Genomic DNA, 15,839 nt, shown 5'->3' on the forward strand with positions numbered 1-15,839 from the left:
CCTTTAAAGGAAACAAAACATTTCAGCATTGATTGGTAGGCCCTTACCCAGTAGAGAAAATGATGGGCCCAGTAACTGTGCATTTGAAATTGCCTCCCAACTTTGGAATTCATCCAGTTTATTATGTTTCCCTTTTTAAATAATGTCCACCCAAAATCAGATTGACAAAACCATCAACCCCTCTATGTATTGGCGGTAATACTGAGTATGAAGTTGTAAGAATTTTCGACACTTAGAAAGTCAAAGGAGGAGTTTTTCAACCTGATGAATTGGAAGGGTTGTGGGCCAGAAGAAAGGTCCTGGGAACCTTCTGATAATGTTAATGCACCTGGAGTAAACATTTCTTTTCATCAGCTAGATCCATCAACACCGAGGCCGGTCGACCGGCAGTGGGAAAGCTGTACTGTCAGGAAAAAAGAGTTTGCATAACAGTCGTTCTCACTAAAAGAAGTATTTTGAGTCACCGTCTAAGTTACAAGTTAAGATTCGAATGTCCGGCTGCAAACCAATGGAAACATCTTCGGAGGAAAAGACTCCTGAAGACCTTCAAAGATGGTCCCTGAGGTCTATGTAGGGACCGCGAGCTTCAGGAGTAACGTCTCACGGTTCTTGAGCGGAATGTCTTGGATGTGCAGGCCTCCTCTGCTCACTTCAATTGACTGAGTTTCCTGAGTGAGCAGTGTCTCACGCTGTGCGGAATCTTCTCAGAATTCAAGAGGTTGTTCCTCATTTCTCCAGTACGTAGATCATCATTTAATGTTCCCTCCCCTTTTTTTCCTTGGTGTCTTGCTCAGAGTTCTTGTTTTCATTCATCCTCTGAGCGCAAGTGTGGAAGAAGCAGAGCTGGTGTTTGGCTTCATGATCCAGTCTCAGGGCTACCTTGTCTCACCCCCAGATGTGAGGTGAGCTCACTTCTCTTGAACTTTAGGCAAAGGTGACCCTCCTTGTGATGTCTCTAGGAGTAGCTTTTGGGACAATGTTGAAGGAACTATAACCATTGAACTTGTTAAGATTTTCTTTTTCAATTGGCAATTGACTACAACATTGAAGAGGGGATAATGGCTCCTAATTATAAAGCATGTGTTTTAATTGTGAAGTTTTTTCATTGAAACAGCATGTAATGAATGTATAGAGATTAGAATAAGTAATGATATATGTTAGGATTGTTTAAACCTAAAAAAGAATTTAAGCAAGTAACAGAGATAGACTGAAAATTGAAGAATACAATAGAGCCAAGATGAGCAAACGTTAAGTCAGATGAGAGAAGCCCGACTGAAGAACAAGATCAACTTCTTCTTGAGCCCCTCCCCCTTCGCTTCTCCCATGGAGGTTCTTGTTGATTGGTTCAGATTAGAAAAGCGGAGCGGTACCCGTGAGTAGGGGTGGCGCAAGGAGCTAGCCTCAATCTGCTCCTGGGAAAAGCATTGACACCTTCGACGGTCCTAAGCAGTGTATGGGGGTGCAAGGTATAGTTAGCTTGCGGAACCTTAACTGGCACATTTCATTGCTTTTTTGGGGTGTTATCATTTTAAGTTATGACTGAACACCTAACTATATAACGTCCCTTTAAACCTTTCATTTAAATACTTAATCATAATGCCCCTGTAGCCTTTGTCTTTGTCTTTTAGAGAGAATATCAGGGAATTTGTTAAACGTAAAGTGAGATATTATTAGCAAACCTGATTTAAAGTCACTTTAACCTCTAGCTTTTTCAGTGCATTTCTTGTTTTTTTGACATGTTAAGCTCTTTTTTTTATACATAACTGTGAAGAAATGAGGTGTATTATATGGTGTGGTTGAGCTACCTCAACATGTAATACATTTGACAACCCCTTTAGGATCTTCTGGTTTTGTGTGTGAAACCCTTTTTCAACCCTGTATAGACGTGGCTCTGAGCAGTGACGCTCACACAAAAGAACTGGTGTTAGGCATTTTCACAGCACTAAAACAATTGCAGAAGAAATACATGAGACACTCAAGAATTCTGACAGCAATTGATAAAAATAGATTGTATTTCTATATATTTTTAAATATCAGAAAACAAAGATCGACCAGAGTCATACAACAATTACAAAGTATAGTGAATATGCACGTTTTCACTTAACCACAAATAAGCACTGGCGAACTGAACAAATTCGGCACATAGAAAAGTTTACAAGCCAAATTTAGGTAATTATGAATGTGGTTACTTTTTATTACTTTAGGTGACCAACTCCAGCAGGGAACCAGTCAGGGGACCAGAAAGGTCTTCAGAAACGGGAAACAACCTTTACAACGCAGTCACTACACCGCAATACCTTTACAACACGGTAACTACAACAACCGCGTTGTTACAACGCAGTACCATTACAATGGAAGTCGTTACAACAACTTGCTCTATATGGCGCTCTAAACTAAGGAATAGTATAATTTACTATTCCAACACCTTCCCTACTGTTGCACACACTGGAGTTGGGATAGTAAATTATACTATTCCTAGGTCCAGCGCGCCATCTAGAGAAAGTCGTTGTAATGACTTGCGTTGTAAAGGTAATGCGTTGAAACAATGTGGTCATTGTAACAACCGTGTTGTAAAAGCACTCGATGTAATGACTCACGTTGTAGAGACATATTCCTCTGAAACAGTAACCTCAGAGTGAGATGCAGTCTACAGAGAGTTCCAGGCACTATTATCCTCTTGTTAAAGGGTTTCTATGGAAGTGGTCCTGATGCGAGGGATATAGGAAACTGAAGATGTTAAAGGATGCTGTGGATGTGCTGCGGTCCATGAGGGTCTCTGTGAGGCTTCTCCTTGGTCCACGAACTTGGTAAGACTGTCCTCTCCACAGGGGTAGACATCCCTCAAAGCCCTCTTGGTGCAGCAGAAGTCCTGTTGCCACTGAACTTCCAGTCACCCGGTATGAGGGTTACAGCAAGATCCATTTCTTAGTCACTTGCTGTAGGAAAGTGCCTCTTTTTTAAAGGTTAGCCCCCACTTCTTGCCTGATACCTGATGTAATTTAGAACTATAAGTGTGATAAGCTCCTGCTAATCAGGTTCGCAGTGCCCGATCGCTTTCCCCAAAACTGTGCCACGACTGGCACAACTTCAGATCCCCCTGGAAGTCCTTGGTAAACGGTACTGCTGGTCTCTGGGACACGGGTACTGAAGAGGGTTTATGGAGGCTGTAGCACTATTTGTGCCACCCTGGTCCCCCTCATCAAAGCTATGCTCTCTGCCACTGCTGGCTGCGTGTCTTGGTGCAGGAAAACCTAAGAGTCGACATGGCACACGCTCTGTGTGCCATGACACCCTTACTCTTCATAAGATATGGGAATCTGCAGACCTTTAGCCCTAAGGCAGGGCGCACTATATCCTATGTGAGGGCATATGAGCATGAGAAGATTTGCCTCTACAATGTCCACTCCATCCTGTGATGTTGTAAGTGAACAGGGCAGCCATAAAGAGTTCATGGGTTGGAAACTTGTCAACACGCATTTCCTACCTCCATGATGGCTTCACTGATTTTCAAGATTTTTGGAACCAAACATCTTCTCTTAATAAATCCTTGATGATGCCTTGATGATGGATTTATTAACAAAAGACCCTGCTAGAGGGTCCCCTGAAACCTACCAAACACTGGTGTGGTCCCTGTCTAGTTGTAGCCAGCCTGCCATCAACAGACGTGTTTCTGGACCCATGGGGTTGGAGCCAGAGCTCTCCGGATCCAGAGACAATGCCTGCTCTGGGCGGAGCTGGTCCACACCTTTTCCCTGCAGGATCTGCGTAGCAGAAGCAGGAAGCTTCAACGAGCGTGCCGCCTTGGAACCCAACCTGCTGCTGTTAGAAGCAGATGGCGACCACCTAAGTCCTGCTCCACCTCTGGCAGGAAGACTGGCCGGAAAATTAGGTAAAGTAGCAGGTGACTCTACCTACACCACCTCTAAGGTGGAGCAGGCGAGGTTGACCCCACTTTTCACTATCTGCCATCTTGAGGATGGGGATAGTAGACTTTTAGAAGTCAAGGTGTGCCCACCTCATGTGGGATGAGTGTGTAGGCACCCTACAGGTCAGGAGCCCATTGGCTACTGTCTGACCTTCCCTGTAGCACCCTGAATTTAGTATTTAGGGGGCCTCCCAAAAACCAGACTTCAGATTCGACCAACCTAAAAGAAGACGATGGAAGAATCCAGCACAATACCTGCCAACTGCAAACAGGACTCGACAACTGTGACTTGCTGTCCTTCTTGAAATCTGCAAGACCTCCAAGAATCTCTAGAGCCCTTGCAGCATTCACAAATTGCCAAGAACCCCCCCTTAGGCTAGAGGCTTTAGTTCTCGGCCTCTGTGGGTAAAGAAACTCATTTTGGTGAGGACCGGCATGGACAGTGTTGAAGCGACTCACCACCCATAGTGCTTACGTTATCTCAGAAGACTCCTCACAATCTGGACCAGAAACATGCATCCTCGGACTGGTTTCAGGGTATCACCCCTCATCAGCTAGGCTAGCTTGACTAGAGTGGCATGGTGAGCATGGGACCCACTTCTGGGCATACCAGTCCCACTCAGGGTGACAAATGCAAAAAAATCATTCCTCCTAGCCTGGCTGATTAGTGGTGATATCCCCAAACCGGCCCCAGGATGCTTGTGTCTGTTCCATGGAGGACCTGGCATAGCAGTTCGGGCTGGACTGTTCCCATGAGGCACAGGGTCAAGACTGATTTACATATAGCTGGGTCTAAAGTGGGGTGGCAACGTGAGCTAAAGAACAATGATTGATTTAACTCAGATCTGTGATTGGGGATAAATCTTTGATCTGTTCCGCATTCTGTTCATCGTATGTGTGTCTTTTACCATCTCTGTACTGGCTGCGATTCCTAATGGGTAGCAAATTGTGAGATACCCATTAATATTCCTGAGGTAGGTCCATTTGCGACCCACTCGGAATCACTAATGAAACTCACAAGAGGTTCACTCATTAGGAAATCGGTATTCCCAATGTTTGTACATTGTGCCCCAGGTGAGGTAAATCAATCTATGTATTACAATAACTATCTTTGCAAATTAAGATATTCGAAAGTAGCTGACATCAGAACCTGAGCGCAAAACACTGTTGTGGTTTCTCAAAACGATCAGGCCAGCGGACTTTGAAACGGTCTCGAAAGAATTGTTGAGATGAGTAACTCCGCAAAGGTAAACGGAATATCGGATTTAGATAGACTGATGAGTCCTGCATGCAATGAAAGAAACCCTGCACAGCCTGATGGAGGTGCAACACAACCCTGCTGTTTACTGTGCCATACCAGATCCTGTCCGTCTGTCTGGAAGTGTTCCGACGAACTATTCATGACAAAGTTTTCAAATGGGGCCTTTAATTACAACCACATTGCAGCAGTGGTCGGGGCAGGTAAGCACGGTGGGGTGGTGTGGCGGGCGCTGCGGGGGGGTCAGGGGATGTCAACTCACTGCCCCCACTCCACTCCACTGCACCTACTTGCACCGGCCGCGGCTGTCACATTGAGAGTACTCTCTGGGGCAGATGTACAAGCCCCTTGCGCCACTTTTGTTCACTTTTAACATGGGAAAAGTGACGCAGAAGTGGCACAAGGGGATTGCAAATCTGCCCCTATGTCATTTAAGAGAACCCGAACTTGTTAATAGTTGGTTCCTATACATGGTATATTCTAATCTAATATTTTAGGAGCACTGGAGTGCCACGTGACTGGGAGTTTTAATCCCTATGAGCCTAATGTCACCCCCTGTGTAAAGAGGCATCATATTCAATCAATCAATCAATCAATCAATCCATCAATCAATGGATCAGGATTTATAAAGCACAGCTAATCACCCAATAAGGTATCCAGGTGCTAGCAGGGCCCGGAGGCCTGGATTTGATCCATGTTAGATGCTCACAGTTGCTGTTTGTTCCTATGTGTGAGCCTGCTCGTCTGATGATGCCTGTGAAGGGAATGCGAGGATCACACAGTGCGCAGGGGGGTTATATCTTGCCACCAGCTCTCCGCTTCGAGCACCCCCTGTGCCCTCAAGAGGGTGACCAAGACACACTTCACGAGCACTCTGGAAGACAGACTATGGAGCCCAGCATGGACGTACCCCACACACCCCCTCTTACAAGCATCTACAGCGAGTTAGGTGAGGCAAATACAACCCATGAGAGGGGATCTGGTTACAAGCCAACTCGGATCATACGGTTTAAAAAACATACAAAACAGTCTCTGGAATGTGTGGAGAAAAGAGAACAGGAAACAAGAAAAGAAAAGAAACCATGAGGCTCAAGAACAACAGATTTACAACCCGGAGGCTCTGCTGTCGCAGGGACACAAGAAAGCAAACAACGTGTCGTCCAAACTTAGGGGCAGATTTACAATAATTGTTATTGTGCGCCACGGCTCTGCCACCATGGATGCGCTGTATTTAGAATGCTGCGCACCATGGGGCAAAAACGGCACAGATGCATGACGCATCTGTGCCGTAAATGCGGTGAATTACTGGAGTTGCATCGCAAGCGCGACGCAACTCCAGCAATGCTCTGGGGGGGGCCCTATCTTTACAATGCTGCGTCAATCCTTACGCCGGCTTCAAGCAGGCGCAGGGTTTTGACGCAGCTTGGGCCCAAAAGTGACTTAGTGAAATCTTGTAAATTTCACTCAGTCACTTTTGGAAGACGCTCCTGTCCCAGAATGCCCCCCCTGCGCTGGAACGCCTACTTCTGGCTCAGGGCTTTACAATGTGACGTGTCTCCCAGATGCGTCACATTGTAAATACCCAGCAGCATGGAGCATCTTTTGCGCCGCCACTGCGTCACAAAAGTGATGTAACGGCGGTGTAAAAGAGGCACAAGGGGCTTGTAAATCTGCCCCTTAGTCCTTGAAACAAACATGTCTTCTCACAACACATAAGGGGGAGAGAGAGAGAGAGAGAGAGAGAGAGGGAGGAGAAAGAGGGAGGAAGAGAAAGAAAGAGAGAGAGAGAGAAAGAGTGGGAGGAGAGAGAGAGTGTGTGTTTGTGTGCATGATTGTGTGGGTGTGTGCATGTTAGGTACTGTCACAGATCCCTGCATACCTTATTTTGTGTCTGTTGAGTGCATGTTACAAGTAAGTTATCTATCGTAGCCGTACTTGTAAAGCGCAGTCTTAGGGTCATTTGCACACCTCAGTAGAGCACAAGATGACTTTTGGTGGCAAGGAACAGACAAGCCTGGGGACCGCCATGTGAAAGACTGTGACACGTGTGTCCTGAATGGCAAAATGCAAACGGCGGTACCGTCATGTATGACCCAGCGGAAGTCTGCACATACCTCGGAGGAAGCTTTCATTGGACATTTCACATCCTTTGCTTTGATGGAGGGCACACCTGTTTTTCTGATATCTTAGATGGTTATTTATTGAAAAGGTTGCAGGTCAAAAGGTTCGAAAATGTGTGCACATGGACTGCTCTTAATTTCATACAAGAAGTGTTCATTCCGAGTATGTCAATGAGATCGTGCAAGCCATGGGACACAGCGTGTGTCAGCTAAGGCGACGAATGTCCTTGAGTTCATCCTTAAAGACTTCTCTGTACCATCCCAGAAGTAACAGGCTAGTTGAAAGAGTTAACTGAATGTTGAAAGATCAAATGCTTGGCCAATGGCATCGATTGGCGGTCTGTTATGAAGGACACGTGCGTGGTAGGAATCGCTCTCCCAGGTATTAAGACTGCGTCATCTTTCTCTCTTATGAGCCCATAGGACTATGAGAGCACACTAAAGGAATAATATGCCCTTTACACAACATAGCATTTGCTGATGCTGTAGTTGTAGCAGCCACTCTTGTTGATGATGTGCACTGGTCCTGCTTCCTCGGTGGCCAGCATCCCCTGGACAGTTTCCCCTCATACGTGCAGGTCATTGTAGACGTTTTCATCCATGTACTCCAACTCCTGGGAGGAAGAGAAGACACCTTTACTACACATCTGTCCACTGATATACCTTTACATCTGGTTGATAACATGTTGCATGCCATACATGTGCTGCTGGAGCTGATATCACATGTGCCTCATAACCAAGACATGTCTATAATGACATCATGTTACAGGGCAGCGGTCTCTGTGTGATCTCAGGCTCCATATGTGCCATGTGACTCTGATTCTTCCATTTCCCTCTTTTTCATTTCTGGACTCTGTTTCTGGCCCTTACCCCCTCTCTTCACTTGAATGGAGGGTCAGTGTATTGATAATCCCTTTTGTGAAATGCTTTTGTGTCTTACCTATGAGGCCCCCTATCCCTAGCGCTCCTACCCAGCCTTCTCAATGTACTCTTCCTATAGGTTCACCCTGCTGGGGTGTTGGTCATGTTTATGTTCCTACAGCCTTGTCTTCAAGAGTGTGCAGTTTACAGACAATGCAGATTCCACCATGAGCTTGGAATAAAACAGAATTTTCCCCTTTGGGGTTGTCACGTAGGGAATAGCACCTCAAGTTGGGAGTGAACCTCATTTACAGCTCGGGTCTCACGCTGGTCATGTGCTGTGCTCTGAGCCGCAGACTCACTCCTTTGTGGCCTCTTTGTGGTCCTTGCAGGGTTTGCACTTTATTAAGCATCTTGTAAAGTGCACTGCAACCCGCAAGGGCATCTTCTAGCGCTTGACACTGGGGCTTGCTATGGTGCGACCTTGACCTGGGATTACAGTTTAAAAACCCACGACGAGGGGTGGTAGGGTTGGAAGTCAGAAGGCTGCTTTGGGGGAAGCACCCATTGAAATCTCTGGGGCTGAGGTTAGGTCTCAACATGTGCCTACACCAAGTGATGTGGATTGGTGTCCTCTTCTTGAGAAGGTGTAAAAGAGATCTTTCTTATTGTCTCACTTACCGTGTACACGTGCTCCTCTTCTTGGGTCGGAGAGGCCTGGTCCTGTGAAGAAAGAAGAGTTGATACACCAGTCACTAAGCAAGTTAATGGTCCCCAAGAAAACAGAGCATTGTGTACCCAACCTCTAGCAAGCCACTGCAATCCTTCTTTTTCACATACGGTGAAGATTAGGGCAACACAATCATAGTAGGCAGGAACAGGTGAATACAGGTCCCTTATGATGGACACCAGCCAGATGATCATTCACTGAAGGAACAGCATGGTCATTTGGGAAGGCAGTATACAGGGGACCTGGGTCTTAAAAAGAAGGATCTCGATTATTAGGACTACGGAGTCGATCCACTGGTGTACATCTCAAGGACGGCTGGTGTGGCCAGTAGAGTATTCTTGCCTTGAATGAACATTGATCCCATACATGTTTGATGCACTCTCACAAGCATTGATTCAATACATGTTCGATGCACTCTCATCACCATGGATCCCTTACAGGTTTGATGCACTCTCATGACCATGGATCCCATACATGTTCGATGCACTCTCACAAGCACTGATCCCATACATGTTTGATGCACTCTCATGAGTATGGATCCCACACATGTTCGATGCACTCTCACAACCATGGATCCCATAGATGTTTGATGCACTCTCACAAGCATGGATCCCACACATGTTCGATGCACTCTCACAAGCAATGATCCCATACATATTCGATGCACTCTCACAAGCATTGATCCCATACATGTTCGATGCACTCTCACGACCATGGATCCCATAGATGTTCGATGCACTCTCACGACCATGGATCCCATACAGTTTTGATGCACTCTCACAAGCATGGATCCCATACAAGTTTGATGCACTCTCACAAGCATGGATCCCACACATGGTCGATGCACTCTCACAACCATGAATCCCATACATGTTCGATGCACTCCCAGGACCATAAATCATATTTGTATACAGCAAACTACTCACCCTTACGGGTCTCAAGAAGCTGGGGACCGTTGTGGAAATTAAGTGAGTTATTGTCCAGAGTCATATGGTGCTGAGCTGAGCTGCAGCCGGAGCCTGGGATCTAACCGTGAACCCTGTGCTCCGAAGTCGCTGTCCTGGCCACTGCACCACACCTCTCCCCTCCACACTCTCACGACCATGGATCCCATACAGTTTTGATGCACTCTCACAAGCATGGATCCCATACAAGTTTGATGCACTCTCACAAGCATGGATCCCACACATGTTCGATGCACTCTCATGAATCCCATACATGTTTGATGCACTCTCATGAGCATGGCTCACATACATGTTTGATGCGCTCTCACCAGCATGAATCCCATAGATGTTCGATGCACTCTCACCAGCATGAATCCCATAGATGTTCGATGCACTCTTACGAGCATGGATCCCATACATGTTTGATGCACTCTCACAAGCATGGATCCCATACATGTTGGATGCAATCTCCTGACCATGGATCCCATACAATTTTGATGCACTCTTACATGCATAGATCCCATACATGTTCGATGCACTCTCATGAGCATGGATCCCATAAATGTTTGATGCACTCTCACGAGCATGGATCCCATAAATGTTTGATGCACTCTCACAAGCATGGATTCCATACATGTTCAATGCACTCTCATGGGCATGGTTCCCACACATGTTCGATGCACTCTCATGAGCATGGATCCCACACATGTTCGATGTACTCTCATGAGCATGGATCCCACACATGTTCGATGCACTCTCACGAGCATGGATCCCACACATGTTTGATGCACTCTCATGAGCATGGATCCCACACATGTTTGATGCACTCTCATGAGCATGGATCCCACACATGTTCGATGCACTCTCATGAGCATCGATCCCACACATGTTCGATGCACTCTCATGAGCATGGATCCCACACATGTTCGATGCACTCTCATGAGCATGGATCTCACACATGTTCGATGCACTCTCACGAGCATGGATCCCACACATGTTTGATGCACTCTCATGAGCATGGATCCCACACATGTTTGATGCACTCTCATGAGCATGGATCCCACACATGTTCGATGCACTCTCATGAGCATGGATCCCATACATGTTTGGATCCCACACATGTTTGATGCACTCTCATGAGCATGGATCCCACACATGTTCGATGCACTCTCAGGAGCATGGATCCAACACATGTTCAATTCACTTTCACGAGCATGGATCCCACACATGTTTGATGTGCTCTCATACAGGAGAAGACTTGGAAGCATGTGCTGTCTGAGTAAACGTACTAAGATGCTGTGGTGAACTTCATGTGCGTGCGAAAGGTGAGGAGTTATGTAGTATTCCCACATCTAATACCTATATAATGTAAGGAACTATAAACCTAGTAAATAAAAATCAATGCAAAGAAAAAGCAGGACTTCCAAGCCTTCTCTTAAACCCTCTCTGTGGACAGATAGACAGATAAAAGCCAAATACGGAAGCTTGCAATGCCATTGAAAACATCTGGTGAGAGCCCAAACATCCTAGCTGTGCAAGGCGAGATGACAGGGGCCAGTATCCAGGGAAGGGAATGGTTTTCACAGCATTAAATGTAACATGATATGTAGACCTAGAAGCCAAACTCTGGCAATGTAGGGCACTTATAAATAAATATAAGTATTACTACTGTTAACACTAAACAGTCTTCAGTGACAGGGTCTGATGAAGGAAATACCACTAGAGGTGTCTCTTCTTGGAATACTACTGGAATTTATGCCCCTCCCTACTACTCTCACCTATGTATGTACACATGTGTGTGACACTGGTATAGTGTGAACATAGGGGCAGTGCTGCAGTTACCAATACTAACCAATAAATGTATAACATCCACTGGGTATAGATGTGATATGCAACGCATCACCCCACATAAAGAAGAAAACAGCAGATGCCACCTGCCATCCTCCACCACCGCCTTCTAACTCTCTCCTGTCCATCCCCAAATACAACCAAAAGATCCCAGGGGTTATTGCTCCTTCCTCCAGAGCTGCACCTCTAACCCTAAAGCACAAAGAGAAACACCAAGCGTTCCCTGGCAGTGTTTCCTATCTGGACCACTAACCCTCAAGCACAAACAGAAATATCACACATTTCCTAGCAGTGTTTCTCCTCCCCACCTTTACCCCTCAACCACAAACAGAAACAACAAGAATTTCCTGGCAGTGTTTCCCCTCCCGACCTCTAACCATCAAGCACAAAGAGAAACAACAAGTATTCCCTGGCAGTGTTTCTCCTCCCCACCTCTACCCCTCAACCACAAACAGAAACAACAAGAATTCCCTGGCAGTGTTTCCCCTCCCCACCTCTAACCACCAAGCACAAAGAGAAACAACACGTATTCCCTGGCAGTGTTTCTCCTCTCCACCTCTACCCCTCAACCACAAACAGAAACAACAAGAACTCCCTGGCAGTGTTTCTCCTCCCCACCTCTACCCCTCAACCACAAACAGAAACAACAAGAACTCCCTGGCAGTGTTTCCTCTCCCCACCTCTAACCATCAACCACAAACAGAAACAACAAGAACTCCCTCGCAGTGTTTCTCCTCCCCACCTTTAACCCTCAACCACAAACAGAAACAACAAGAATTTCCTGGCAGTGTTTCTTCGCTCCCACTTCTACCTCTCAAGCACAAACAGAAACACCAAGCATTTCCTGGCAGTGTTTCTCATCTCCACCTCTACCTCTCAAGCACAAAAAGAAACAACACGCATTCCCTGGCAGTGTTTCTCCTCCCCCACCTCTACCTCTCAACACAAACAGAAACACCAAGCATTCTCTGGCAGTGTTTCCCATCCCCACCTCTACCTCTCAAGCACAAACAGAAACACCAAGCATTCCCTGTCAGTGTTTCCCATCCCCACCTCTACCTCTCAATCACAAACACCAACAACAATAATTCCCTGGCAGTGTTGCCCCTCCCCACTTCTACTGTTCAAGCACAAACAGAAACAACAAGCATTCCCGGCAGTGTTTCTCCTTCCCCACCTCTACCTCTCAAGCACAAACAGACACAACAAGAATTCCCTGGAAGTGTTTCCCCTTCCCAACTCTATCACTCAAACACAAACACCAACAACAATAATTCCCTGGCAGTGTTTCCCCTCCCCACTTCTACTGCTCAAGCACAAACAGAAACAACAAGCATTCCCTGGCAGTGTTTCTTGTACCCACCTCCACCCCTCAAGCACAAAAAACACCAAGCATTTCCTGGTGGTGTTACTTGTCCCCGCCTCCACCCCTCAAGCACAAACAAACACCATGCCTTTCCTGGTGGTGTTTCTTGTCCCCGCCTCCACCCCTCAAGCACAAACAAACACCATGCCTTTCCTGGCGGTGTTTCTTGTCCCCACCTCCACCCCTCAAGCACACACAGAAACACCAAGAATTTCTTGGCAGCGTTTCTCATCACTACCCCTCAAGCCCAAAGAGAAACACCAAGCATTCCCGGCCAGTGTTTCTACACCCCAACTTTACCCCTCAAGCACAACAAGCATTCCCTGGCAGGGTTTTCCACAACCGGCTTGCTTCACCGTCTCTCAGAAACAAAAAGCTTGCAGGACTCTCCAGCCTCCTCCACTCAAACATGATCAAGTGTTATTACTCTATCCTCTTTCAGCTGCCACATGAGCCCTTCGCATCCACCACCCCAATCACAAAAAGTCCTGTCTGTTTCCATCGTTCCTCTGCCTACAAACCACATTATTAACATTGCTTTAAAGTCACACCTGGGCAGACCAGGGGGCATATTATCAAGGGGGTTTATCTCCGCTTTTTTGGCTTTAAAAGCCAAGAAAGCGGAGATAAAATTATCTCCCTATTACCTAGCTGTCGCTAACACCAGTTAGCAACAGCTAGTAGGAGATAACGACCATCTTGGGCCCCGCTTTGCATGTCAGTGATATTTATCACTAATGACATGCAAAGTGGGCGTGCCAAGATGTTAGCGACTGGAAACAGTCGCTAACATCGCTATCTCCTATTACCAACTTTTGGAGATATTTGCGCTAAGCGCGAATATCTCCAAAAGCTAACACCTGCCCCTGAGCAGTTCTTAGCCATGTTATCCAATGGGAGGTGGATAACACGGCTAAGAGCATTAGCTCGGTAATGCATGAATATCGCTGACTTTTCAGCGATATTCATGCATTGCGGGCGTTTTTTATCGCATTTGCGATAAACCTTGCTAATAGCAAGGTTTATCGGCGATAAAAATCGCCGATGTGCGGCGATAATTTTTGTCTCTAAACAAGTTAGAGACAAAAATTATCGCTAGTTGTTGGTAATATGCCCCCAGGTTCTTTGTGCACAGTAAAGGGACCTCTCATCAGCGTTCAACCAGATGCACTTATCTCCATAACATAGGATAGGAGGGCAATTTATAATATGATTAATATTCTATTTGGTTCACAATCCTGCTTATTGTTAGGATTTGTCTCATCTGCCTGAAAGATTGTGACATAATAGACATGGGCTCTTGGCTGTGAGCCCCGTCGCTTACCTTGGGCGGTTAAGGTTCTTGGCGGTGAGCTTTACTGCTAGCCTTGGGTGGGTAAGGCTCTTGGCTGTGAGCTTTGTCACTTACTTAGGGTGGGTAAGGCTCTTGGCTTAGTGTTTTGTCCCCTACTTTGGGTGGGTAAGGCTCTTGGCTGTGTGTGTTGTCCCCTACCTTGGGTGGGTAAGGCTTTTCGCTGTGTGTTTTGTCACTTACTGTGGGTGGGTAAGGCTCTTGGCTGTGAGCTTTGTCACTTACTTTGGGTCGGTACGGCTCTTGGCTGTGAGTTTTGTCACTTATGTTGGGTGGGTAAGGCTCTTGGCTGTGTGTTTTGTCACTTACTGTGGGTGGGTAAGGCTCTTGGCTGTGTGTTTTGTCGCTAACCTTGGGTGAGTAAGGCTCTTGGCTGTGTGTTTTGTCACTAACCTTGGGGTTGTAAGGCTCCTGGATGTGTGTTTTATCGCTAACCATGGGTTTTTAAGGTTCCTGACTGTGTGTTTTGTTGCTAAACTTTGGTGGGTAAGGCTCTTGGCAGTGTGTTTTGTCCCCTACTTTGGGTGGGTAAGGGTCTTGGCTGTGAGTGTTGTCACTTACTTTGGGTGGCTAAGGTTCTTGGCTGTGAGTTTTGTCACTTACTTTGGGTGGGTAAGTCTCTTGGCTGTGTGTTTTGTCCCCTACTTTGGGAGGGTAAGGCTCAAGGCTGTGTGTTGTCCCTTACTTTGGGTGGGTAAGGCTCTTGGCTGTGAGTTTTCTCATTTACTTTGGGTGGGTAATGCTCTTGGCTGTGAGTTTTGTCACTTACTTTGGGCGGGTAAGGCTTTTTGCTGTGTGTTTTGTCACTTACTGTGGGTGGGTAAGGCTCTTGGCTGTCTGTTTTGTCGCTAACCTTGAGTTTGTAAAGTTCCTGGCTATGAACATTGTCGCTTTCTTTAGGTGGGTAAGGCTCTTGGCTGAGGGTTTTGTCACTTACTTTGGGTGGGTAAGGCTCTTGGCTGTGGGTTTTGTCACTTACCTTGGGTGGGTAGGACTCTTGGCTGTGTGTTTTGTCGCTAACCTTGGGTTTCTAAGGTTCCTAGCTGTGTGTTTTGTATCTAACCTTGGGTTTGTAAGGTTCCTGGCTGTGTGTTTTGTAACTAACCTTGGGTGGGCAAGGCTCTTGGCTGTGTGTTTTGTCACTAACCTTGGGTTTGTAAGGTTCCTGGCTGTGTGTTTTGTAACTAACCTTGGGTGGGCAAGGCTCTTGGTTGTGTGTGTTGTTGCTAACCTTGGATTTGTAAGATTCCTGGCTGTGTGTTTTGTGGCTAACCGTGGGTGGGTAAGGTTCTTGGCTGTGTTTTTTGTCACTAACCTTGGGATTGTAAAGTTCCTGGCTGTGTGTTGTGTCGCTAACCATGGGTTTGTTAGGTACCTGGCTGTGTGTTTTGTTGCTAATCTTTGGTGGGTAAGGCTCTTGGCAGTGTGTTTTGTCC

The 15,839-nt window shown here is 46.4% G+C and overlaps 1 protein-coding gene across 2 annotated transcripts in view; it reads right to left on the reverse strand.

Moving 5' to 3' along the window:
- Positions 1 to 7,356: 7,356 nt before the first annotated feature.
- Positions 7,357 to 15,839, reverse strand: part of LOC144766565 (uncharacterized) — a 101,144-nt gene continuing 92,661 nt past the window's right edge. The window contains exons 6-7 of one of the 2 annotated variants that reach the window (XM_078650367.1): positions 8,846 to 8,887; positions 7,357 to 7,917 (exon numbers count right to left, since the gene is read on the reverse strand). In XM_078650367.1, the coding sequence (XP_078506493.1) occupies positions 7,870 to 7,917; positions 8,846 to 8,887 (90 nt within the window). In that variant the 3' untranslated portion in view covers positions 7,357 to 7,869. The remainder of the gene's footprint in view (positions 7,918 to 8,845; positions 8,888 to 15,839) is intronic. The other variant, XM_078650368.1, reaches the window with a different exon arrangement.

Source organism: Lissotriton helveticus, chromosome 7, assembly GCF_964261635.1.
Source record: "Lissotriton helveticus chromosome 7, aLisHel1.1, whole genome shotgun sequence".
In the NCBI taxonomy this organism is placed as follows: domain Eukaryota; kingdom Metazoa; phylum Chordata; class Amphibia; order Caudata; family Salamandridae; genus Lissotriton; species Lissotriton helveticus.